The following is a 27,435-nucleotide window of genomic DNA, read 5'->3' as shown; positions in this document are numbered from 1 at the left end:
TTGGGGGCTACTCGTTTTTATTTAAAGGAAATATATTGAAATGATAATGTAATTTTTTTTAACGTTTATTTTTGAGAGAGACAGAGACCGAGCATGAGCAGGGGAGGGGCAGAGAAAGAAGGAGACACAGCATCCGAAGCAGGCTCCAGGCTCCCAGCTGTGAGCACGGAGCCCAACACGGGGCTCAAACCCTCAACTGCAAGATCATGACTGCAGCTGAAGTCGGACGCTCTACCGACTGAGCCCCCCAGGCGCCCCAAAATGCTAATGAAATTCAGAGCACATTACGGAGTAATACCATGGAAGAGAGACGAGACGAGACTTTCCCGTCGCCTTCCTCCGGTATATTTACATCAGATGTCTAGGTCAGACCGTCTTGTACTCAAAGCTAAACAGTGCCTGCTGCTTTGTACTCCATCTGGCACATGGCAGACAGTCAATAAGTGTTTTTAAATTGGATGATTGTTGATCAACCCCATGCTACCGGTGTACATATGGCTTGCAATAAACAACTTAAAATATATTTAATGCTCTTCAAAAATGTGTTGTTTTACACCTAATTTTTTTTTTTGCATAGGATCATCTGACACAGCATATTATGGTATGGTTTTTTTTATTAAATGTTTATTTATTTTTGAGAAAGAGCGCAAGCAGTGGAGGGGCAGAGAGGGAGGGAGACACAGAATCGGAAACAGGCTCGAGGCTCCGAGCTGTCAGCACAGAGCCCAATGTGGGGCTCAAACTCATGAACTGCAAGATCATGACCTGGGCCAAAATCGGACGCCTAACCGACTGAGCCACCCAGGTGCCCCAAATGCATTGTGTTATTTTAAAAGACTGTCTGGGGATGCCTGGGTGGCTCAGTCGGTTAGACGTCCGACTCTTGGTTTCAGCTGAGGTCATGATCTCACAGTTTGTGAGTTCGAGCCCCACATCAGGCTCTGCACTAAAGTGTGGAGCCTGCTTGTGATTCTCTCTCTCCCCCTCAGTCTCCGCCCCTCCCCAGCTTGCACAAGCACACACACTCTCTCAAAATAAGCAAATAATTTTTTTTTTAAAAGACAGTCTGGGGGCGCCTGGGTGGCGCAGTCGGTCAAGCGTCCGACTTCAGCCAGGTCACGATCTCGCGGTCCGTGAGTTCGAGCCCCGCGTCAGACTCTGGGCTGATGGCTCGGAGCCTGGAGCCTGTTTCCGATTCTGTGTCTCCCTCTCTCTCTGCCCCTCCCCCGTTCATGCTCTGTCTCTCTCTGTCCCAAAAATAAATTTAAAAAGTTGAAAAAAAAAAGACAGTCTGTAAAACCAGCTATAATCAAAAATACTTTTTAAATGTTGGCTATATTAATCAGTAAAGAACCAAGAGACAATAATTTAAAAATGTAATCTAAAAATCACATGAGCTCTTTCATTTTAAGGTAAGGTAGAGCAAAGACAAATATCTTTCTTTTAAACTGCTCATTATTATTCACCAAAGCTAAGGGAAAATATCTTGGCAATGTGTGCTAATGTTCTCTCACGAATCCTGTCAAGCTAGAAATATGTTACCCTAGCATTTAAGAGATGGCGTTCTGTGGTACGACAAAGGAGAGAGGAGACACTCCAAGGCATGAACTAGGTCATGTGCGTGATTAAAGAAATGGGTTAAAAATCACATGAAACATGGGCGCCTGGGTGGCTCAGTTGGTTAAGTGTCCAGGTCATGATCTCCTAGTTCACAGGTTTGAGCCCCACGTCAGGCTCTGTGCTAACAGCTCAGAGCCTGGAGCCTACTTAGTGGACTCTGTGTCTCCTTTTCTCTCTACCCCTCACTGCTCTATTCTCTCTCTCTCTCTCTCTCTCTCTCTCTCTCTCTCTGTGTGTGTCTCTCTCTCTCTCAAAAATAAATAAAACATTTTTAAAAAATCACATGAAACATGAATTTAAAGAGTATTCCGCAGTCACCATTCCTTATAGTCTAGAAGAATGTTCATGCCTTTCATTTCCCCTCGGACTGATGTGGGGGCCTAAGCGTGACCTGTGGGGTGTGCAGGGGTGTGGCAGAGCTGGCCCTTGAAGGAGCCGGGCCCCGCTCACTGCATGGGAAGGCTGCCCACAAATATTCCACTAGATGTGATATAGGAAGCGATAAACATTTATTTCTTCAAATTGCTGAGCTACCGGGATAGTTTTTCATAGATTTTAGCCCATGCTGATTTATCTTTGCTAATATACAGTAAAACCCTTATGATTCAAAGAGTCTTGAAACCTAAATCCAAACTAATGCACTCTACCAAAACGGTATCCTACAGCCTGTAACTTTAGGTTTGGAGATACCAATTAATTTAGGAAACAGTCCAGGGCACAAAAGAGATTCTCACTGAGAGCGGCCATGGGCTTGGATGTTCCCACCTCTTTCCCCTCATTCAGCCAAGTCAGCCAATGGGCATTTCAGGAGGGCACCATGGGCCTGGGATATATCCACGGCAACGGAATTGGAGAGGAAGAGACAATAAGAGAAATTCAAGAGCACTGATTGAGTATGTCTGGAATGACCACATAACTTTCTGCCTGCGTGAGGAGAATTTCAGTACCATGGACAGAGGTTTCGCAAGCGTCAGTTTTTCCTCACTTTTTCATCTGTACAAACTCCTTCCACAAATAAAAGGAGTGAGTTCACACAAAAGTGTCGCTCATATAATAGGGTGGTAGCTGAACCACATTTCTATGCAGCAGCACCAACCCCTTGAGAGCACTTTCAGGAACTTAAAAAAAAAAATGGTGTTGCTATTTATGCCTCTTCTGAATATGGATGGTAGATGATGAAAAGGCTTTCGCTGAGATTTTAAAATAAGGTAAGAATACTTCTAGAACATAGCAGAATCTTGCCTCGTTCTCCAAAACATTGCCCTCATAACCACACACACCACATCATAAGATTCTTGGAGGGTCTGTGTTTTTCTTAGCACCCACATGGTGTGTACTTAAAAAAGTACTGAATTGAACTGAATACGAAGATGATGGTAATGCCTTCCTCAATACTAAATGATAGGTGGATATAAATGGACCCAGTCTTCTTACAAAATTGAAAGCAGAACTTCTTGTGTTACCCCATGGGAAGTATTCAAAATTAAAGTCAAAATATCTCAGGAGGTTACCAATTGGTCAGGAGGGGAAAGACACACTTTTAAATGTGCCCTCCTAAGACATGAATGGTGTAAGGAAAGAGAAAAAAAAAACCCACAAGGCACTGCTCTGCAGAGCGGCAATCTGCTGACAAATACCTAGATTGAACACAGAACAGAATCGCCAGGAATCTACACCCAAGACACAAATACACAGGCTCCCCCAGACTGAGCAGTCGTGACCCAAAACCATGATTCCAGTGGAGAAGGAAGATTCTTACCTTGTACAAAAACTGATTGAGAAAATAGCATGGCACTCTCTCCTAAAACTGAACATTCATAATACACGTGTCACCAGTTCCATCTCGGCTGGGGGGTGGGGGGGGACACATATACTGTACCACGTGTACAAGCATGTGCACACGTGTATGTATATACATAACCGTAGACGCATCAACGTATCCAGGAGAAACCCCTAAGCACATACTCCAGGCGAGGTGCAGGAGGATGTTTCTAGAAAACAAATACATGAATAAATCAGCCAAGGAGAGCACCGTGTGCAGTAATGATGAGCCATCGGTGATCTCAACCAAAATCAACACAGGCACTACTGCGGCTCCCTGCCTCGCGGCCACTGAGTACGAACAGCCCGCTTTGCAGGGTGACCCATACCAGCCCGTGCTCTGCCCAGCCTGGGAGTCGTGTCCTAGGTCAGCAGGAAGAGCTTGGGATTTTCACTTTATAAGACGCTCCAGGGACACATTTTCCAATGGAGTTGAAACGAAATTGATATTTAATCGGGTTGCGTGTCAAATCTTTCTGTGCATGTACATGCAGGTGCCTGTGTGTGTACTTGAACCTGTCACATCAAGACAGTTAAAAGCCAAAGCACCACGCACTAGGGTCATCCGCTGCCCGGCCCCTGCCAGCCTGCTGACCACTGCCTCACACCCCAGGGGGCTGTAGCACTTCTCAGGCTGTGAGCTTCCCTCCCCGGGTGGCCTTCGCCGGGAAGTGAACATCATTCAGTCTCCCCACCCCCGCACGGCTATGTTTCAGGGGCTGTTTTCCCACAAATGAATAAAAAGAGACTTTCAAATCCTTTCAAGAACTTCAGGTGACTCGGTGGTCAGGAACCCATTTCCAAGTGAGAACAGTGACAGGCTCTCCAAATGAGTGCAGAAGGCATGCTGTGGGTTCCGGGTAGGACGGCAGGAAAGAGAGTGTGCACCTGCCGGCCGGTGGGGAAGCAGGGAGAGAACAGACGGGGCCACTCTTCTGTGCAGCCGGGAAGAGCTGCGTCCAGGGAGCTGGGCCTTCACAGGAGCCACCGTCTCTAACAGGAAGGAAGGAACTCGGAACTCTGGTTTTTAGATAATGCCACGAACAGACTAGGCTGGGCTTTGCCGTGGGGTGTGGGGGGAGAGGAATCTGGACACCACAAGTGAGATCTCCCAGTGGGGATGACCAGTCCCTGTCGTGACCATCACCTGATTGTCCTGCCTTTCTCGTCAATAATCTTGAGTGGAAAATAAAGAAAATGCGATGAAATTAACCCAAAAGAATGAATCAAGACAAATACAACAATGAGTCATTAAATAACACTTAGGACATAAATAGATGGGTTTTTTGACAAATTTCCAAGGTTGCTGGGTATTTTAAGTTTCACTGAGGAAAACAGATGTAAATTTTATTAACTGGCTGGAATAACTGGAGCATAGAAAACATTTTTCCCATTTTCTCTTCCTCCTCCAAGTCAACTCTGAGTTGATATACAGTTTATATTTATAATTGAAAAGCTGATATAGGGGTGCCTGGGTGGCTCAGTCAGTTGAATGTCCGATTTCAGCCCAGGTCATGATCTCGCGGTCCATGAGTTCGAGCCCCACGTCAGGCTCTGTGCTGACAGCTCGGAGCCCGGAGCCTGTTTCAGATTCTGTGTCTCCCCCTCTCTCTGACCCTCCCCTGTTCATGCTCTGTCTTTCTCTGTCTCAAAAATAAATAAACATTAAAAAAATTAAAAAAAAAAAAAGAAAAGCTGATATAAAGTCTTCCGTGTGTTCTGAGAAATGCAGGGACGCATGAGGACTTCTTCCACGTCTTCATTATGTTTGAAATGTTACATCCCATGGTATGTGATGACCCCAGAGAGCGGCTGTGTCCAGACCCTACTGTGTCCCGAGCACCGTGCTAACACCACAGGGACGCTGAGCCCTCGTCCTTGGAAGAAAGATCAAGGATTTAAGCCACACGCAAAAGGAAGAAGTTGGAGCCTTACTTTGCGCCACGTGCAAAAACTGGCTTGAAACAGATCAAAGGCTTAAACAGAAAACCTAAAAGTACAGAACCCTTGGAAGAAAACGAGGAAAAGCCTCATGACGTTAGATTTGGCAATGATTTCTTAGATACGATGCCAAAAGCACAGAAACAAAGAAAAATACGTGTAACAGACTAAGTCAAAATTGGAAACTTATGAGGACCAAAGGCCACAATCAACAGAGTGAAAAGGCAACCACCAGAAGGGAGAAAAATGTTGGCAAATCCCACATCCGATAAGAGGTTAACATCCAGAATGTTTAAGGAACTCCTGCAACTCCAAACAGCAAAAATAATCCAACTAAAAATGGGCAAAAGGCCTGCACGGACATTTTTCCAAAAAAGATACCCGAATGGTCAAGGAACACATGAAAAGATGCTCAACATCACAATCCATTACAGAAATGCAAATCAAACCCCTTGAGATACCACTTCACACCCAGTAGGAAAGCTACAAACAAACAGAAAATAACAAGGATGTGGAAAACAAGCAAGGATGTGGAGAAATTGAAACACTTGTGCATGTAAAACAGGGCGGCTGCTGTGGAGGTTCCTCAAAAACTTCAACAGAATTCCCACATGGGCCAGCAATTTCTACTTTTGGGTACATACACATAAAAAGTGAAAGCAGAAATTCAAACAAGTATTTGCACACTCGTGTTCAAAGAAGCATGATTCACAACAGCCAAAAGATGTAAGCAACCCAAGTGCGCACCAGCAGATTAACGGCTAAACAAAATGTGGTTTATACACACAACGGAGTATTATTCAGCCTTAGAAAGGAAGGAAAGTCTCACACACACCATGACGTGAACGGACCTTGAGAACATTACGCTCAGTGAAACAAGCCGGTCACACAAAGTCAAATCTTGTACACTCCCATTAACAGAAGGCACCTAGACTAGTCAAGATCAAAGACTGGTAAGCGTTCTTAGGGCACACCCCCTCTTTCCGCTTTGCCTGGCTATGATCGTCCTCACCTTCCCTGTACTTGGTCACAAAAGCAAAAGGCGACAGAGAGAAATTCCAAACTAAGTACGAAACTACAGCAGGAAGTATTTCAAGCAAACTATATTCTACCACCTATCCATACATTTATGTGCACAATCTCATAATTACATATGAAGAATAGGTAGATAAATGAAGATGAATGGATAGATAGAAAGCATGATTGATAAATAAATAGATAACAGGTAGATGATGATGATGATGATGGATAGACAGAATGATAGATAACAGGCACATGATGATAGATAAATAGATATATAGATACATAGAATGATTGATAAAGAGATAACAAGTAGATGATAACATGATGATAGGTAGATGGAGTGGCTGATTGATAAACAATAGGTAACAGGTAGATGATAGATAGATAGATAATAGATAACAGATGATGATGAATAGATATTTAAAAATTTTTTTTTCAACGTTTATTTATTTTTGGGACAGAGAGAGACAGAGCATGAACGGGGGAGGGGCAGAGAGAGAGGGAGACACAGAATCGGAAACAGGCTCCAGGCTCCGAGCCATCAGCCCAGAGCCTGACGCGGGGCTCAAACTCACGGACCGCGAGATCATGACCTGGCTGAAGTCGGACGCTTAATCGACTGCGCCACCCAGGCGCCCCGATATTTAAATAAGTCTAAATGAAAACCATGAATCATATATCATAATTTCTAAATACACACTTATTACTTTCAAGCACACATAATTAAAGGAACTGAAAGCTGGAAAAGCATTGTTGAGCCAAAGGTTTGCCCGTGATGCCTTCAAGAGCAGAGTTTATTCATAATGCCCACATTAAAAAATGTCTCAGTGTAAACAGATCTTGCCAATGTATTTGAAAACAGCTTGCTTTTTTATGTAAGACAGTTTAATTCGCCTCATTAAGATACTTAGTTTTCTTCCAGGACAATGCAAGCCACCCTGGCAGTGAACATTTACTGAGTGCTCGCCATGTGCTGGCAGCTCGCCAAGCTCTTGCACGGGATTTCCTCACTGAATCCTCACAGCCACGAGGACAACACAAATCTTAGTTGCACTCACAGATGATGAGCCTGAGCACAGAGGCCACAGAGCTATGAAGGTGTAAACATTCCCACGGGAACACAGGATTTTCAGGGCAGTGAGATGACTTTGTAATATAGCATAACAATGGACAGATGTCATTGTATGTTGTCCAGACAACACGACAAGTGAGCCCTCACGTGAACCATGGGCTTTGGGTGACTGTGACATGTCAGTGTAGGTCCATCAATTGTAACAAACGTACCGCTCTGGTGGGGGACAGTGGTAGTGAGGGAGGCGGGGGGGGGGGCAGGGAGTATTTGGTAAATCTCTGTGCTTTCTACAGAATTTTCTGCAATCCTAAAACTGCCCTAAAAAATAAAAGGGAAAAAAAAATCTGCTGGGATTTCAGTTGGCATTGCCTTGAATTGCCCAAATCAGTTTGGAAAATGAGCACCTTAATAATATTGATTCTTCTTATCCATGAATATAGTATACCTCTTTATTGAGTCTTCTTTAATCTTTCATCGGTTTTTTTCTTCCAGCAGTGTCTTATGTAGTTTTCCATATACAAACCTCACACAGATTTTGTTAGATGTATCCCTATGTATTACAGTCTTTGGATGCTTTTGAATATAACTTTAATTTCAATTTTCAATTCTTATTGGTAGTATATAGAAATACAGGGCGGCAGACTGTCTCACAGCAGCTAGCTTTTAGCTGCTACCTCTGCCCCCACAGACAGGGTCCCCCAGGGTCCCGAGCATTGGAGGGAAGCACGGGGCTCCTCCCAGTGGCTTAGGCCTTTGCATCATTAGAGAGAAGTGCTAGAAGCTGGGTGGCGTCTCCCTCAAGTCACGCCCTGTCCCCAATCTTTCTCACACACTTCCAGCGAAGGCGTGCGGGGAGGATACGCACAGGAGTGTGGGCTCCCCTGTGCCTCAGGTCCCGGGATTCTAAAGCTGGTGCAGAAGCCCACATTCAGCTGTTTTGTTTTTCCCCACTTCCATGGTGGCTGTGTCTGCCACCTATTTTCCAACACAGCTGAGATAGATCATGTCCCAGCCCTCCTTGAAGGAGCTTGTCATCCTCTAGGATAAAGCTCTCTGGGTGCCTTGCCCTCTGATGGATTCAGGAAAGTCATGACTTTGTAGGTCACCTGGCTTTTTCTCATTCTTGAGAACATTTTCTCTAGGACTTTCTGCATCCTAAGCAGAACCAGAGCATCAAAGTCTGTTGCTGATGTTGTCTGTTTACTTGCTTTCTTTTAACCAATAATTTATCTGCGCATTTTTCCCTTCAGGAGTAGATAAAGTTTTCACATGAGAAATGACAATCAAGAAGCAGATTTGTCCTAAGTCACAATTAGCAGAAGGCCTCTTTTGAACTCCTGCTTTCAAGGCACACACAAGTTACTGACTCTGTTCACGATCAAGTTACTCATCGGCCAAGGCTCTAGGTCACAAACCCCCAATCCCTGAATGGCAAACTAGGAGTGTCTGAGTCATGGACTGAGTACCTCGGTCTTTAAAAGCTTTGGACGAGGAGGTCAGCAGCTAATGCTCTTTGTTAAAATTAACAGCTAGAAATCAATGCCCTGTCCACCAGAGGTATAATTGAACTGCAACTGATTTTTTCCAAGGAAGTAAAATAACATGGACAGAAGGGTAGGTAGCTCTTAACTTATAAAGTGAGGTGTTTTCGGGGCACCTGGGTGGCTCAGTCGGTTAAGCGTCCAGCTTTGGCTCAGGTCACGATCTCACAGTTCGTGGGTTCAAGCCCTGTGTCGGGCTCTGTGCTGACAGCTCAGAGCCTGGAGCCTGCTTCAGATTCTGTGTCTTCCCCTCTCTCTTTGCCCCTGTTCGTACTGTCTGTCTGTCTCTCTCTCTCTCTCTCAAAAATAAATAAAAAATATTTAAAAATAATAAAAAAATAAAGTGAGGTGTTTTTGACCTTCCTAATCTGATGGTTTGGGGAAGGCAGAACGGAAGCACCAACCTGTCGGTCATAACGGGCACTGTGCTTACGTAGGAAAATGTTACATTTGAGGGAAAGAAATGAAACGTTAAGCAGTAAAATGTATGATTCCTATACTTTGCCGAAAATACTTTAGCAAAAAACATTAACAACAAATAATCTACAAAAATATTACCTATGCCACACTCAAAATCTTCCAATTATCCCAAGAAATATGTTTTACAGTTGGTTTCTTCAAATCAGGACCCAGCCTAGAGGCATATATTACATTTTACTATATTTTATTGGGTCTCCTTTGTCTCTGGAATATGCAATTGCCCTTCCCTGTCTTTTGCTCCAGGCTCGGGAAGAGAGCGGACAGCCGTCCCACAGACACGATCGCTGTGAATAACGGCACGCAGAGGCCTCCACACGGTGAGCCCCGGAGCAGGTGAATGGGTTACCTTCCATGTTGAAGGGTCTTGAGCTGGGGAAAGGATCCTGGATAAAAGGATGGGTTTGCTGTCATCAAAGGGTCCTTATGAGACGGAGGCAGGAGGGTCAGAGTCCAAGAGCAGACGTAAGGGTGGAAGCAGAGGGTGGGTTGAAGCTACCGCTGTGGCGAGTGGTGAGCCAAGAAATTCGGACATCACTAGAGGCTGGAAAAAGCAAGGAAGCGGATTCCAGAATGGAATGGAAGGACACCCTGACCTCCAAACTCGAAGACAAGTCTTTGTTGCTTCGAGCCACAACCTGTGTGGTCATCCTTGACCACAGCAACCACAGACTAGAACAACCATCGCTCGGGCCCCCTGAGAGCTAAACCGTGGTGCTCCTTACCTGGTTTCTTCCTTTGTGTTTTCCCTTCTCACTTGGTAGCTGTGTTTACAGTAACTTTCTGCATTGTTCTTACATTGTTCTTATGAACTTATCGTCATACACCTCCCACTGTGGACATTCAATTCTTCTAACAAAATCCCTGAAGCCAAGGGACGTGTCATTCATCACCACGTCTTCTAAATTGCCCTTTTCAGGTCAGAAGCAGCAAATATTTCTTAGGTAAGTGAATAGATATTTACTATTCATATAGCAACTTTTAAGGAAGGTGAAGGAGAGTGGAGTGAGGAAACTATGCCATATCTCATGGTCAGTTATTTTCTTTTATCTTTCTTTTGTTTAATGTTTATTTTTGAGAGAGACAGAGTGCAAGCAGGGGAGGGGCAGAGAGAGAGGGAGATACAGAATCCGAAGCGGGCTCCAGTCTCGGAGCTGTCAGCACAGAGCCCGATGCGGGGCTCAAACCCATGAGCCGTGAGATCGTGACCTAAGCCGGAGTCGGACGCTTAACCGACTGAGCCACCCCAGTGCCCCTAGTTACATTTTGATTTTCTAAATGTCCAACTAAATTCACTTGCTTCTTGCCTCATAATGGAGACTTCTGGATAGTTCAGTTTACCAATTTAAAACCAGATGCCATCCCAGGTAATCACAAGGGTCCACCTAAGAAAGAGGGAGAAGGACCAGGGTCAGAGGGGGTTGGAAGGGCCAAAGGGGAAGTCAGAGCAGAGACAAGGCGCCATGCTGTCAGCTGTGAAGACAGAAGCTGGTCAGCAGCCCGGGACACGGACAGGGTCCGCAGCAGGAAGAGACTAGAAAGCAGGCTCTCCCCTGGAGTTTCCATAAGGGACACAAGGCCTGCCGACACCTGATCTGACCCCAGTGAAAATGACTGTGGGGCCAGCTCTCCAGAACCAGAAGATTGTAAGCTCATGTCGTTTAGAAATAGTAACAATGAGGGCCACCTGGGCAGTTCAGTCAGGTAAGCATCCGTCTTTGGCTCATGTCATGATCTCGCGGTTTATAGGTTCAATCCCCGCGTTGGGCTCTGTGCTGACAGCTTAGAGCCTGGAGCCTGCTTCGGATTCTGTGTCTCCCTCTCTCTCTGCCCCCTCCCCCGTTCACACTCTCTCTCTGTCTCTCTGTCTGTCTCTCTCTCTCTCTCAAAAATGAATAAACCTTAAAAAACTAGTAATCATGAAAATAGAAAAAGACAAATATCTACCTTCCGAATAGATCATGAGTTGAACTACTGAATAAAATTTGTATTATCCACATATATAGCAAAATATTTCTGACAGCAATAACTATAGATACTAGCAACAACAAAAATCAATGACATAATGCCAGTGGCTTGGAGAAAAAACGGATTTGGACGTCAACGGCAGTGTTCTCAAAGGCGGCCCAGCTACTCCTTTCCTAACTCTGAGCATCATGCCCCTGTTCTAAAGGTTCCCTGCTGCTGAGACTCAAGGTGTGACCCCCCCCAGACCAGAAGCAGCACACCCCTGGGAGAAAGGCTGATTAGAAATGCTGAGTCTCAGGCCCACTGATACAGACTGGACCAGATCTGAGGCTTTATCAAAATCCCTGGTGGCTGTCGAGCACGGCCAAGAGCGAGTGTGCACGTTAGGGGGGGGTGGGCTGCCTTCTTCCCTCTCTGCCTTCCTCTAGGACTGAGCACAGCCGGGCCTCCCCGGGGGCCTCTGTGGTGCAGCCCCGACCGAAAAGACACAGAAAGCGTGGGCAGCACGGCCTATGCCCGGGCTGCGCAAATGGCGGGGTTTGCAGTTGATTTCTAAATGCGCCATGACACCTGCTAACACAAAGGTACGAGTCCCAGGTCCTCACTTCCCACCAGCAGCGCTCGTGACGCATACTACCAAACGTGTTCTGGTTTCCGTAGTGACCACACTGACTTTTCATAAACACACCAGGGGGCTGCTTTCTGAGCACGGGCGTCACTAATCACGAATGATCAAGTGCAAGGTCTCACCTTGTTTAAAAAGAAAGCTGGGGCGCCTGCGTGGCTCAGTCGGTTAAGTGTCCGACTTCGGCTCAGGTCATGATCTTGTGGTCAGGCTCTGTGCTGACAGCTCAGAGCCTGGGGCCTGCTTCAGATTCTGTTTCCCTCTCTCTCTGCCCCTTCCCCCCATCCCCCTGCTCACACTCTGTCTCTCTCTGTCTCAAAAATAAATACACATAAAAAAAATAATAAAAAAAAGCTGAAATAAACGAAAACAGAAAGGGGTGCCTGGGTGGCTCAGTCGGTTAAGCATCAGACTCTTGACCCTGGCTCAGGGCATGATCTCCGGGTTTGTGAGTTCGAGCCCTACGGTCGGGCTCTGCCCTGACAGCATGAAGCCTGCTTAGGATTCTCTCACTCTCCCTCTCCCTCGGCCCCTCTCCTACTTCCCTCTCAAAATAAATGAATAAACTTTAAAAAAGAAAGAAAGAAAAGGAAAAAGAAAGCTGAACGTTCCCACTCCGCGCTGTGCTGTTAATGAAGTCTGGAAGCCCAAGCAGGTGACACGGGCTTCTGGTCATCGAGGCTGCCCTGCTCCTGCAAGGCAGCGGCCGTGGGGTTGATGGTTAACAGCCACCAGAGGCGGAAGATGGGCCAGTCGGGTGCCAGGAAGTGGCGGAAGGTGGGGTTTCCTCGGGTTATATTGGAGGGGGGGGACACGGGGGGGGGACACAAGAACAGAGCCTAGTTGCAGAGCAAGACAACATAACAATCAGAAAGCTCTGGGCCTGTGGTGTTTAGACGTGCGCAGTGTAGACAGCACTGGCAACAGGGCTGGGTGGCACCAGGCCTCCCACCAGGCATACCGCGGTCAAGTCAGGGGAGGGCCCAGCACGGGGGCCTCGGGCTGAGGAAAGGCGAGTTCCCGCAGCAGACCACGACTCGTATTCTCTCAGGTGACACCATGTGAGCGTCATACCCCACGGCCACTCTCTAAGAGGGGCCAGGACCAACAAGGGTAGGGGTTGTGCGGACAGAAGACGGGTGCCTGAGGCAAAATCACCCCAAAAGTGTTCCCTCATCCCACACTAGGCACCCCCACCCCCACCGCCGGGAGTTCGTGGCCACCCAAAGCCAGGGGGGGCCCCACACACTGCCCAGCTGGCGTGGGAGAAGAGAGTGCCACGAAACTACTCGGCGAACACCCGTGGGTTTTAGTTCACGACCTAAAAAGCAGGTCTGCACGAAGACTCTGAGACCGGACCCGTCAAGCCAAGAAAACGAGTTTCCCAAGCATCATATTTACCACGGGTTGCACTACGCCCTCGAAAGAGATGCTGAAATCACAAACCACAGGATGCCAGAACGGAGCCTTACCTGGAAAGAGGGTCATTGCAGATGTGATTAGTGAGGACGAAAGTCATCGAGTTGGGAAAGTCTCATGCAGTATGACTGACGTCCCTGTAAGAGGACAGCCACGGGACAACGGAGGCAGGGACCAGGCGCGTGCGTGCGTGCGAGCCCAGGGACACGGAGACGGCAGGCAACCCCGGGCCTGGGGGGAGCCCGGAGCTGGCTGTCCTCGCAGCCACAGAAGGAAGGAACCCCTGGTATTCCACATCCGCCACCATCCGGCCTCCAGAACCGCAGGCGTGAATGTCTGTAGTTCGAGCCCCGGTGTGCGGACAGGAGCACTAAATGCCGCACAGAGGGCTGCTGGAAGGCCCGGCAGCCTTGTGCTGCCCACCCGCTGCTGGCCTGGGCCACCTGCAGCCCCTAAGCAGCCTCGGGGAGTCTACTCTTCCCCCACGAGCTCCTGGGGGGGTTTAGAAGTCCCTGTGGCTTCTTTGAAAAACTGGAATAAAACCCAGAGACCTGCCCCTGGTCTCCAGGTCCTTGCACCGCGTCCCCTCCACCCTCAACCCCATGGTCCCTGGGCTCCCCGTGGTCCCCTCGCTCTCCAGGCTCCCCAAGCTCCCAAGCCGCTGGGCCAGCCCCGTGCCTGGAGGTGTCCCCAGATCTGGCAGCTGTCCTGTCCCCTCACTCCAGTCCCAACCCGAACCCCACCTGCTCGGAGAGGACTTCTTCACTTCCCACCACTCTGCTGACGCGGCCCCACACCCATTTCTTTCCGCATCCACTGCCCCCTGCTCAGAAGGGTCCTATTTAGCTGCTTATTTCCAAGAACACTCAACTGTCAGGTCTATGCAGCAAGGACTCTTGTCCGGCTCCTGTATCTGAGTCACTGAATCCTGGAGCCTGCCAGGGTGCCAGGCACACAGCGCTCACTCAGACATCTGCTGAGAGTGGAGAAGGGGGGGAGGTGGGGGGGGGGCAGCTGGCCGCAGACAGACAGACAGACAGACGTGCGCCTGGGGGCTGTGACACCCGAGGCCAGCAGCCCAGCCGCCCCCCCGACCGCCAGAGACCCTCATCGTGTTGAGAAGAACGCGAGAAATCCCCCTCTGGTATTTATCCTAGGACTTTGGAAGTACGCATCTATGTGTCTGAATCGTCCCAGGCTGTGATTTCCTGAATAACAGATCCTATTCGAGTTTCCGTCAAGCCGAAAAACAGACAATAAAATGCTTCCAAAACTACGTCTCCCGAGAGACTGTGAGTTCTTTGGGTTTTCTTTGCACACAAGGGTTTGCTCCGTTCATCCTGGGGGGCTTGGGACCCCCGCCCCTCCCCGGGGCCCCCGGAAACGCGGACAGGAGAGAAACGGGGGGCAGACGCTACCACGATTACTCAACCTGCACTTGGCACAACAGGCGTTTGGGACTACATCTTGGGAGAAAATATGTCTTAATGATTCCCCGGAGATCTTTAGGACTCACATAAATTGCAGAGTCCGGGTCTCCATACCCAGCGCCCAGGGGCACCTATGTCACGAGAGCACGGTTTCGTCGTTTTACGTTTTATTGCCACAAAATACCCAAAGGATGCCGAACGACACAACTTTCCACCTCACGCTTTCATTTTACCCACACACATGCAGCATTACTATGGAGGATGACTAATTTACCATGATCATTCAAATTATTCACTTGAGATTAAGAGAATATAAGGAACTTTGGGGATTCTTGGACTTTTTTCTTCTGTACACATAGAAAACAACTCTGTATCTTCCTACTTTGAAGAGAGCAGGGGAGCGGATTTTGATGAGAAAAAAGGAGAGCCACAGTGTGTCAGCAGGGTTCGTGAATTCCACGCAGCCCTAGAAGGTGCAGGTGTGGGCCATGGTGACGCTGCCCCCGAGGCCTCCAGAGTGGGCACGGAAAGGAGCCAGCAAGGCCGGGGAGGCCCAGGCAGCCTGGGCAGGGAGGCACCTGGCGCAGGGTTTTAATCCCAGGGGGAAAGACCAAGCCATGGCATTTGACCCCGGGCCCCGATCACATTAGCCAAACAGCCACCATCCCACCACAGTCGGGGGAGCCCCCTTCTAGAAGAGACAACAGATCACCGGCATGAAGAGCCTTGGTTTGCAATTCCCTTATTCACTGGTCCTTGGTTATACTTAGCAAATCACATCTTTTTTTTTTTTTTTTAAATGAGGCTTGAACTCACGACCCTGAGATCAGAGTCACATGCTCCAGCGAGCCAGCCAGGTGCCCCAAACCACATCATTTTGGATGCCTCAGTTTCACCTCCTGCAAAACAGAGGGCAGGTAACGAACGGCCCTCCCTCCCACTTCTCCGGGCTGTGGGAAGGACGGAAGGTGACAGAGGTCAGGGTCACGCTAAAAGGCAGCGTTCTTATCGAGTCATTGGGTTTCCTCGCAGGCAGGACAGGTGCACCATCATTGCCGAGGGGCTCGGACACAGGAGGCCCTAAAGGACACCCCAGCCTTGACCTCAGGGCCTCTTCCCACCCACTGCTCTGGGTCGAACAGCAGCTTTAAGTCAGGTGTTTCCCTTCACGATCCAGCAACCATCTCAACACAGGTTATTCTTGGCTGTGGCGGGACTGGTCAGCACCATCCGCCGAGAGAACCAGTGTTTTCTTTAGGAGTCCATCCATGACATCACCGTGCTGGCGGGTAGCCTGGGTCACATCGGGCCGTGGCCCTGTCCCCCAAGGCCGTGCGAGGCCCCTGCAGGACGCAGAGAGGTGCCGCGTGCGAGTAATTTGCTCTGCTTGCCCGAATGCGGGACGTCGCCGCCTCCTGATGGGTGGGCTCAGACAGCAGGACGCAGTCCCCGGCGGGTGCCCCGGGGCCTAGAGGGTGCTGCTCCCCCGAGCGCTGACTGAGCACACCTCGCGTCTTCGGAGAGAGCACTGTCAGAACGTACCGGCTGCTGACTGCGTTACAGAGGCAGCAGGATGAGGCTCTGAGAAACCGAAACCAGCTGAAGCCATCCCCCCTCCGCCCCCGTGGAGTGACCACACCCACGTGATGACCAGGACGCCAGAGGTCGGCAGGGTGGTAAGAGGCCTGCTTCCTGTCTGGTGGGGGGGATCCTTGCGAACTGTTAGCACAGACACATCAGGAAGAGGCAGCACGGTCCGCATTACGAAACGGTCCGTTTTCCTTCCTCTCCGCCTGAGGAGGTGCTAAGGTGCCGCAAAGTCACTGTCCCCGTTGCCTACTCCGTGGCGTGTAGAAACACAGATGGAATTTTCACCCGCTGAGCCGCGTCACCCTCCCTCCGAAACAGGTTTCCAGAGTCTCTGCAAGGACTGAAGGGACGCCTGTCTTTGGCTGGACAGAAAGACAGTAAGACCCACAAAAGTAAACGGGTTGACACGGTGGGTGTGATGTAGGCGACACCAGCCTCAGGAGATGTGACAGGCGCTTGAAAGGCAGGAAGATAATAAGCAGGCTCGAAAGACCTTCTCGTCAATCTCTTTTCCAAACTATTAACTATCGCTCTAAACTGTAATTGCACTGCTCTTAATTGCTTTATTAGTTCGGAGGCTTCATTATTCTTGTCTCATCTCTATTCACACCAGTCTGGATGGCGTTTTCTTCCTTTCTTTTTTTTTTTTAAAGGAACAACGAAACGCTGTCTACACCCCAGGGCGGGACAGGTAGGAGATGACACATTGGCCTCGACACGTGGTCTGGGTCCAGGTGGCTCAGCCCCGACCCCGATGACGTCCCGATGTTACCACGATGTTAGCCCCGAGGGTTCTGATAACCCTTTGGGTTGCTCCCTCCTTCGAGCAGGAAGGGTTCTTCCCGCTTCCCCAAATCTCTCCCCTGGCTTTGCTCCGGGCCCCTCTCCCCCCGAGCGGAGAAATCGAGGGGTCCAAGCTGTAGCTGCTTGGAAGTCAGGTCACTGAAGGAGGTCACTCTGACAGATGCTCAGAAAGCACAGAACATCCTGCCCCGAATAACCACCCACAGGTGCACCTGACCCGGAGAAGAGGCCAGGGGCCGGGCGGCCGGAACTACATCCTCAAGCATCCTCAGACGGGCCATGGGGGTTGTCTTCCCTCCACCGGTACCCCCCTGGTGGATCCCCCACAAAGCTCTCCACCAAGTGGCAGCTGACCTCAGCAGCTGCGACCCTCCCCACACTCTGTTCTGCCCTACAGACACCAGAATCTCTATCAAAACCAAGGGTAGAAGCTTGGAGGGGGAGGGAGGAGAGGGCAACACCCCAGCAGTCAGGAGGAAATTAAGAAAAGCCATGCTGATGTTGTGCATAACTTATCTGGGGCGCCTGGGTGGCTCAGTCGGTTAAGCATCTGACTCAGTTTTGGTTCAGGTCGTGATCTCACGGTTGGTGAGTGCGAGCCCCGCATCAGGCTCCATGCTGACAGTGCAGAGCCTCTCTCTCTCTCTCTCTCTGCCGCTCCGTCACTCGTCTCTGCCTCTCTCAAAATAAACTTTAAAAAAAAAAAAAAAAAAGAATAACTTATCTGGACCTGGTTTCTAAAGTTGACCAAACAAGAAAATGGTCTTTATTAATAAACATAATCCTGACTTCTAGGCACTTTTTAAAAATACAGTAAAATCTTGAATTGCGAGTAACTTGCTCTGGGAGGGTTCCGCAAGACGAGCAAAGATTTCTAACAAACTTTAACTTGATAAATGAGCGACATCTTGCAATACGAGCCATCCGTGATGCCGAATGTCACATGATCACAACTGAGCCAATGGTTCTTGAAATTCACTTTGATATACGAGTGCTTTGGATGACAAGCGTGTTCCTGGAATGAATTCTGCTCACGAACCAAGGTTTTACTCTACATACACCAATTTCCAATATTTTTCACAGGTTGTTCTCTAAAATTAGGAACTTGCCTAAAAAAAACACCTGTGTCTAAAATACGGGGAAGGGAAGGGCCACATGCACCCCAATGTTTATAGCAGCACTATCCACAATAGCCAAAGTATGGAAAGAGCCCAGATGTCCGTTGGCCGATGAATGGAAAGAAGATGTGGTTATCTGTATACAATGGAGTATTACTCGGCGAGGAGAAAGAATGAAATCTTGCCATTTGCAACTACGGGGATGGAACTGGAGGGTATTATGCTAAGCAAAATTAGAGAAAGCAAAGATCTTAGGACTTCGCTCATATGAGGACTTTAAGACACAGAACAGATGAACACAAGGGAAGGGAAGCAAAAATAACATAAAAACAGGGAGGGGAACAAAACCTAAGAGACTCTTAGATACAGACAACAAACTGAGGGTTGCTGGAGGGGAGGTGGGTGGGGGAGGGATTCGATGGGTGAGGGGCATTGAGGAGGGCACCTGTTGGGATGAGCACTGGGTTCTACTCCTGAAACCATCACTGCACTATATGCTAACTTGGATGTAAATAAAAAAATAAATAAATAATAAAATAAAATAAAATAAAATAAAACAGAACATAAAATACAGGGACGGGAGGGTGAATGATGAGGCAGGGTTGCGGGAGTGGCGGGCTGGGTGGTACCCAGGGGCCTGGCTTCTGCATCCTGGAAGGCGCCCTCTCCTTCCCGCCTCCCCACACCACACCGTTTCCACCAGAGATTAACGAACGGGCTCCCGGGTGGTGAGGCCGGCCCCACAGGCTTCCCAGACACCCAGACTTAGTCACCTTGGATCAACCCCGCGGCGTGCACCGAAGTGAAGCATGTCGCCTGTAAACTCGGTAGGTCCTGAATGCCCACCTTTTGCTCGGCTTCGCAACATGTAATGTTCACAAAGGAGACGGGGGACAGGAGCACGCACCTCACACAGCAGGTGCCTCGGACACATCCGTGGGTCATCTCTGCTCTCAGCGTGCCCTCCCAAGACTGTGAGCTGTCGCCTCTGTCCCCAGCCCCTTCCAATAATCCCTTAAAGATACAGCTGAAGAAGTGTTTCCTAACGGGATCTGCCAAGGGTTTTTTTTTTTTCCTTTGGCGTTTGTTGTTTTTCCCCGATTCTCAAGGGTGCCCACTTCGAAGGTGCCGAGGGAAATGAGACCAACAGCCACCCTTCTGCACTTCTGACAAAGTTCCTGCACCAACACCGACTTCGTGGGGAAGGAGCCTCTCTCCCTGCGGTGAGGCTTCAACACCCAGCTTCCGGCACCAACTTCCAGCCCACCTGCAATCTTTATTCTAGACCTTCCTTCAGGCTGGACAGAGCAAGAGATGAAATACAACTGAGTGAGATTCACACACGGAGATATTTATTTGTACATGAAATATCCCAAGCATGTTCTCTGCTTTCAATGTATCTATACGGAGAATACTCCCATGTAAAGGAGCCGTTATCAGCCAGTATGATCACAAGGTTGGAGCGTCCGGCACGCCTCCAGGGCACACGCACTTGCCTGGTCATCATTCCATGTTCGTTTTGGTTTCAAGTTTATTTATCTTGAGAAAGAGAGCGAGAGAGGGGGAGAGGCAGAGAGAGGGAGCAAGAGAACCCAAGCAAGCTCTGAGCAGTCAGCACAGAGCCCAAGGTGGGGCTTGATCTCATGAACCGTGGAATCATGGCCTGAGCCAAAATCAGCAGTCGGAGACTCAACCGACAGACAGCCACCCAGGCGCCCCTGAGCACCACGTTTTAACCACAGGTCGTCAATAGGTGTTCTTGATTGATTGATCGATTGATTGAATGAACTGTTGTTGACTCGATTTTTTTTCCTCAATAAGATTTTCCATCATCATGCGCGTCAGACTGGCCAAAGGTATGAGACTTTTATACTCTAATTCCCATCGCGTGTCTGCACCATCAACCCTTAACAGAGGCTGTGCAGTTACACTCGGAAGGCCAACGCGGACAAGAAAGGAAGTCCTTGCTTGTAACTGAGCATGGGACATCGGCACCCGCCTGCTGTGTGGCCGACCCTGCGTGTGGCTCCCAGCACTGGCAGAAGCCTGGGTAAACAGCTCATTGTCCCGAAATTTCTGTCTCCCACAAACAGCACCGATGTACTACGTATCAACATTACGTCCTTCAGAATACTCCTAAAATGCGTTTGGAACTGTCTTCCTTCATTTATTAAGAGTCGAAGTTAAATTGATTTTCTACCATCAGGAAATGGTAATAACTTGCTGTATCGTACTTTCCATCAGCAAAAATAACTTGAAAGAGGTTGATTGATTTTACTGCTTTTCTGCATCACGTTACCATGTGCATTTCTATCCAAAATGTTAAGGGTAAGGCAACTGGAGACTAGGAGGTCTTAGGAAACAAGTATCACTAATGATTTAAAAGATTGTTAACTGCACTGCACATCACACAATCACAGGGTCAGTTCAGCCTACCGAAAGGAACGGTCCGCACACCTGTAGCTCAGTGCCGTAGAGAGCTCCAGAACGTAACTGCTCAGTGCTCACGTACTACAGGAATCTGCCTGCAAGAAACACTTCGAAGGTTCCTGGCAATCAAACTTCCCACAGATGCCCAGCAAGGCGTAAATAAGAGTGGCAGTCCAGGTGCGGCTTGGTTGCTCTGAGACCCTGGGCCTTCGACCTCGTTAACGTGCAAGGAGGGCACTCCTTCCTTATTTGCACCCGTCGAGGGGCGGCTGGCTATCCGTTCCCCCGGCCACCCTCTCAGGGAAGTCACTGGCTAGAAGTCCAGTGAGCCTTTGACCCCTGCAGAATTGGCAGAAACAGGGCTACCCCTCCCGTCCCAGGCAGTGCAAGGGAATGCACACACCAGGCCAAATGTTCGCTCCAGAATGCTGGAAGCTTCCTGCAAAGCCAGGAAGGGGCAGAGCCGGGCTGCCCACTCCCGGAGCGGGAACAAAAAGCACAGAACTGAAAGGCCGCCAGCTAACGACGAGGCAACTTTGTGCCCTTTGTCTTCATTTAACCAACATATTGTGTCACGTGATCACTCACCAAGCGGCACTTGGGCTTGAAACGCGGGTTGGCGCGCCCACGTTTAGACAGACGCGACACGCGGCTTTCGGCATCGGAGCAAACGATTTTGTGCAGCCGGCAACGTTCACGGATCCACCCCTCCCAGCTACCGCACCTTGCCAGCTATTTTTGAGTCGGCAGAATTGCAAATTCTACAACTTCCATGGTTCCAAGCGGAGCATCGCTGAGCCACTCAGGAAGCTGAGGCTTCTTAAGGGCCTCGTCAACTCTCCGCGGCTGCAGCTGCCTGGGAGGGCGCGAGGGCATTTCTTTCGCAGCGACAGACACCCGGCTGCTTACATAGAATTCCTTGCCCTCGGCTTCCGTTCACCTTTGCAGTTCAGCGCTCTGGCACCACAAGGTCCCTTACGACGCCCTTGTGGTCTGGGCTCCGTTAAGGTCGAGCCCGGTTTCCCACCGCCTGGGTCAGGCACGTGGCCCCACGCGGCGTGGAAACGAGACTGACACAGTCGGTGACACCTAATGCTCTTTGCCACTCCACGTCCCCCCCCCCCCCCCGCAGGGCATCACCCTCTGCCCAACCCCCACCTCTCCTCCCAGCCTCCCCTCCGAACCCCCCTCGGCTGCTGGCCTACACCACAAGCCACCACCAGCCTGGCCCCGGGGACAGCGGCCAGCGGCCACGTCCTCGCTCTGCTGTCCCAAACGCAGCCCCAAACGTTGTCAGAGGCTGCGTTACCCACATGCCTGTCTTTAAATCCATCATCTCCCCCTTGGAAAAGTCCATGCCCAACGGCTGGGACTTTTTCCTTGGCTTGTGATTTTTCTTCTCATTCCCTATGTTCTGTGTGTCCCTGCTGAGGGAAATCGACTAGAATACACACACAGCCTACACCCGTGCACATAACGTGTTTGTGCAGGTGTATGCGTGCAGACATATATTTCACCACGACAACTGCTCACGGGCTATTAATTTCACACTTCCATTGCCCCCCCACCCCACCCCACCATTCCCCCCCCCAAATAACCAGACTGGAATAAAACATGTATAGTTACTTCTTCCACGGTATCTTGCACGATGGGCTCCGAGTCCAGGTTAAGATCCTCCTCGGGGGTCTGATAACAAAGACATACACGGAAGAGAGTTAGCGTGACAACATTCTCGAAAACAGCATCCCACAGGTCCTCGAGACAACGGGCAAACTAGACTTTCCGTATTAGTGCAAGAGGACATCGCCACCTGACTCCATTGGAACCATCTGGGTAACCAGGCTACTGGGTCAGCCGCGCTCACGCCACAGGCGAGAGGAGAAGCGGGTGGTTTACGGAACTCCCTGACCAGCGAGTCAGGGGCCGTGGATTCAGATGGGGCTCAGACACTGACGGAGAGAAGTTGGAAACAGAGGAGTGACAAAGGGAGGGGGTTTGGACCACTCTTGTTCGAATGGAATAAAATCAGTCTCAGCCGAAGCTCAGAAAATGCCTTAAATCAGAGTGAAGTTCCTGGCCCGTAAACACATAAAGCAGTGTGTTTCTGCAGGATGAGGCCTCATCAGGAGGCTCTGGGCCTGAGCCTTGCTTAACGTGGGCCTCAGTTTCCCTACACAGGTCGGGAACATGTCAGCAGGGATGTGGAGCGTGTCCAGGGAACGAGCATCAGACGCTGCCCACCCCCAAGCTGGCTGACCCGCTGCACACCCAGCTCGGCGGCTTACCTAGCGGCCATCAGATAACGTCACTGTACGAGCCAGACTGGACCGTGACCTGTCAGGGAGTCCTATTTGATCTGCATTGTTCAAAAACAGGGGCTTTTCCTTTAATGCATGATGACGTCCGGGAAAGAAAGGTCACGCTTACTGCTTCGAAAGAACTCCAATAAAGGCACGCACGGGTCAGCCAGACCCTGGGGGTGGGCTTCTGCCCCCTTCACTCAATCCTATCTCCCGTTTTCTGCCCTGCACCCACCCCCCCAGGGCATGCCCTTGGCCACCCTGAACCTGCTGAAAGCAGCTACTGGGAGGCCTGCGAAAGCGATTCCCACCACGCTGCTGCTTTTTAAGGCCAGATTCTCCGGGGACTTTATGGAGGGCCCAGTTTTTAATTAGCACGCGTCTCCTTGTCAATACACCTCATTAACTGGTAAAACACACGGCCCGGAACACGTGAAAACAACTCACAAAACTGCAAATACTTTCCCTCGACCGCCAGATGAACTAACCCCTGACCTGTGTGCGGGGGCAAGACGTTTGTGTGAAACCCACAGCGTCCCCGGCACAGCCAGCCTCCAGCCCCACCCGGGCCAGGCCCTCGGGCTACAGATGAGAACGCCAGGCGAGGGGAGAGCGGCACCCAAGTCAGAATAAAGCTGGAATCCGGGAGTCACTTCCACCGGACGACTGGTCATCAGTCACGTTAAATTTGTGTAAAAGCGAATCATGGAGTCACAAGCACCATACCCACAGTGGATCTTCTCCTACGAAGGGCACGGAGCTTTACATGCAAGGATCCGGTAATATTTAGTTTGGAGTTCAGAGGCCACACGTTGTCCATTTGTTCTGCCCATTTTCTTGGTATGTGACTTATTTCAATGTCATACAACATAAAACATGGACAAACTGGGAAGTAAAACCAGCTTCCGACTTCCACGGTGGATAGATTTCACGTGCGTGGGGGGGGGGGTCCCACGGTGGATAGATTTCACGTGGGGGGGTCCCACGGTGGATAGATTTCACGTGGGGGGGTCCCACGGTGGATAGATTTCACGTGGGGGGGGTCCCATGGTGGACAGATTTAATGTGTGGGGGGGTTCCCACGGTGGATAGCTTTCATGCGTGGGGGGGTCATAGGTTTCCCCAGGACCCAGAGGACCTCAGGACCAATTCTTCTGGTTCAATCTTTCCAGAAAAAGCTCTGATTTTCTGGGTTCCAGAGAAATAGGACTGGATGCTCTATTTTAACAAACATACTGTGTATGGTATCAACCATCCTAAAACATTTACCTGGGAAGCAGGAAGAAAATGTTATCAAATTTTTGTGATTTGCTGCTGCATATGCATCAACTCAAAGCCTTTTAAATTACCCTCTACAGGGGGTGGCAAGGCAGTGGTGTCTATGACCTTTTTTTTTGTTTGTTTTTTTATTTTGGGGAGAGAGAGCTCAAGCCGGGGAGGGGCAGAGAGAGAGGGGGACAGAGGATCCGAAACGGGCCCTGTGCTGACTGCAGCAAGCCCAGTGTGGGGCTGGAACTCGTGAAGGGTGAGATCACCACCTGAGCCAAAGTCGGCACTCAACCAACTGAGCTACCCAGGAGTCCCTATGATGTATTTTTTAAATAACATGAGTATAGGGGCGCCTGGGTGGCTCAGTCGGTTAAGCACCCGACTCTCGACTTCATCTCAGGTGGTGATCTCACGGTTCGTGGGTTCAAACCCCACATCGGGCTCTGGGCTCACAGTGCGGAGCCTGCTTGGGATTCTCTCTGTCTCTACCCATCCCCCATCCACGCTGTCTCTGTCTCCCTCCACATAAATAAGCTGAAAAGAAAATAACACAAGTATATTCATTGCTGGTCCATTTCAGTCGATTTCAGAAATAACACCAGCTGCTCCCTGGAGCCCTGGTCACTGGCCGGATGCCAAGTCCGGAGCCTGGCGAGGAAGTCTGCCGAGCCCCTCCACATCCTCACTCCTGCCCTTCCTCGGCCCCCCCAAATGTAAGTGAGAGAGAGGCTCTTTCTAAGGCGCGGTCTTCAACGCCAAGAACACCATCACGTGCAAACAGAACAGTCAATGACCACAAAGAGCTGTGGGATGTCCTCTCTCTAGGCTTAGCTACTTGTCACCAGCAGCGACGGCAATGTTGTTCCATCAAAAAAATAGGCTGAATATCTACGCCGCGCCCAACCGTGTCTGTGGAACATCCACAGACGGCAAGCATTACGTTAGCCTGGCTCCCCCAAAAAGCGTTAAATATAAAATATCAAATAAATTCTCTTCTAAAACGGAATCTCTCATTCGGTTTAAAATTGCGTGAATGTCTCCACGGAGAGGGTGTAATATATCAATAAATAACACTTAAGAGAAGAATTTATAGACCTGACACTGAGATGGGGGATAAGGCAAAAATTAAAGCTTGCATTTTGTAAACATTTAGTAAGTTAGTAATGTGCCATGGGTAAAAGCAATTTGAGTAGGTGGGAGCAGTACAGGTACGCCTCATTATTCAGTAGGTACGTCTAATAATTCAAAACTTTGAGAAAGTTGAGCCTCACAGAAAAAGGCACCTTCCTTGATCATCCATAATTCAAATTAAGCAAACCGAATTCCATGGAACAGGCTTCCAGAGACTTCCACGTCCCTAGGGAAGCCCGTAGTCAAACAGGGTCAGAGGTGCTGCCTCCCAGCCAGCCCTGGGGAGGGGGCCACAGACCCTTTCATTATCTCTTCTCTTTATTTGTTTTGGTTTTTTTGTTTTCAACTTTATTTTTTATTTTTTAAAATTTACATCCAAATTAGTTAGCATATGGTGAACCAAAGATTTCAGGAGTGGATTCCCCAACGCCCCTCCCCGTTTAGCCCATCCCCCCCTCCCACAACCCCTCCAGCAACCCTCAGTTCGTTCTCCAGATTTAGGAGTCTCTCTTTCCTCTTTATTCGAACGCACGGGCTGTTAACACCGCATGATCTTCCTGCCTTCTGTTTCTTAAGTCACCACAGTTTGGCTTTCTGGCTCAACCTAGACTGCAGCAAATGGAATTCTCACAACGTAAAGCCACTTGTTGAAGGAAAACCAAACTGATGCAGATGAGTCGGGAAGCCTGTGAAGACTTCAAGAAGCATCCCGAAGTTTGGTTTAAGGGCGACGATTTTTTTCTTCACCACGTTAGCTCTCACGCGTACATTTGCACCACACTCGGTGCCCCGTTGGGGGGGGGGGCACGTATACACACACACGCATTTGCAGGACTCTACATCCACAGCTCTACACGCACTCAACACCCAACCTTCTGTCACCCAGTAGTCCCCAGCGAATAAGCATCCCTTCTGTTAAACACGCACTCAGTCCTAAGTGAGGCTTTTTCAGGACTCACCCCTCTCTGGGACTCACCTCGATTTCCATGGGCTCCACCTCGATCTTCTTCCATAGCTCCAGCAACTGTGCGATCGGCATTTCTTACAACTTTCCTTTCCCTCCGATCAAGTACTGACGGTAAGGAAAAAGAGCAGCAAAGGCACAGAACAGCGCAGAGAGGCGGGCAGACAGACAGTCGGCGCCCGGGCAGAGGCAGGCACCGTGGGGAGAGGGTCCCGGGGGTGGGCAGGGGTCTGCAGTACGGCTGAGCGGTGAGTCTGATGCCCTCCCAGGCCGGGCTCCGCTGCTGGGCTGAGCTGGGCTGGGCTGCTCTGGGCTGTGGGGCTCTGGGCTGGGCTGTGCTGGGCTGGGCTGCTCTGTGCTGTGCTGCTCTGGGCTGGGCTGGGCTTCTCTGGGCTGCTCCAGGTGGTGCTGGGCTGCTCTGGGCTGGGCTGGGCTGGGCTGGGCTGGGCTGTGCTGAGCTGGGCTGGACTGGGGCTGCGCTGTGTGCTGGGCTGCGCTGGGCTGGGCCGGGCCGACGACCAGAGCAGACAACCTCGGATCTGCACCAGCAGCCTCAGATCGGTTCCCGGCCTCGCCCCTCCCCCTTGCACCGCCACTCCCTCCTTCCCTGCCCCCACTATTTTACCTTAATTGGCTCTAAATGATGGGTGCAAGTTGGGGCTGAGGATGCCGCTGCCATAGAAACTGCATAGCAACCGGGCGCCGGGAAGAGGGGAGGCGCGGAGGGGGCCCTGCGGCAGGCTCTGCCCTTCTCCCTCCCGGCGCGCCACACAAGGGCGCGCGCGCACACGCACACCCTTACACACACGCACCCCTTCCTTTGCCCGCCACCCCCTCAGCCCCAGGAGGCCCCGTGAGCCGGGCACCAGGGCGCCAGGCAGGAAGCCGGGTG

The 27,435-nt window shown here is 50.1% G+C and overlaps 1 protein-coding gene across 1 annotated transcript in view; it reads right to left on the bottom strand.

The window, feature by feature from the left end:
* RPS6KA2 (ribosomal protein S6 kinase A2) overlaps positions 1–26,915 on the bottom strand; it is a 345,106-nt gene extending 318,191 nt beyond the window's left edge. Inside the window, exons 1-2 of the mRNA XM_027056471.2 lie at positions 26,556–26,915; positions 22,506–22,565 (exon numbers count right to left, since the gene is read on the bottom strand). Coding sequence (XP_026912272.1) covers positions 22,506–22,565; positions 26,556–26,618 — 123 coding nt within the window. The 5' untranslated portion in view covers positions 26,619–26,915. The remainder of the gene's footprint in view (positions 1–22,505; positions 22,566–26,555) is intronic.
* Positions 26,916–27,435: the final 520 nt, after the last annotated feature.

Source organism: Acinonyx jubatus, chromosome B2, assembly GCF_027475565.1.
Source record: "Acinonyx jubatus isolate Ajub_Pintada_27869175 chromosome B2, VMU_Ajub_asm_v1.0, whole genome shotgun sequence".
NCBI lineage: Eukaryota > Metazoa > Chordata > Mammalia > Carnivora > Felidae > Acinonyx > Acinonyx jubatus.
The sequence above is the reverse complement of the archived record's forward strand: the minus strand, read 5'-3'. Positions and strand labels throughout refer to the sequence as shown.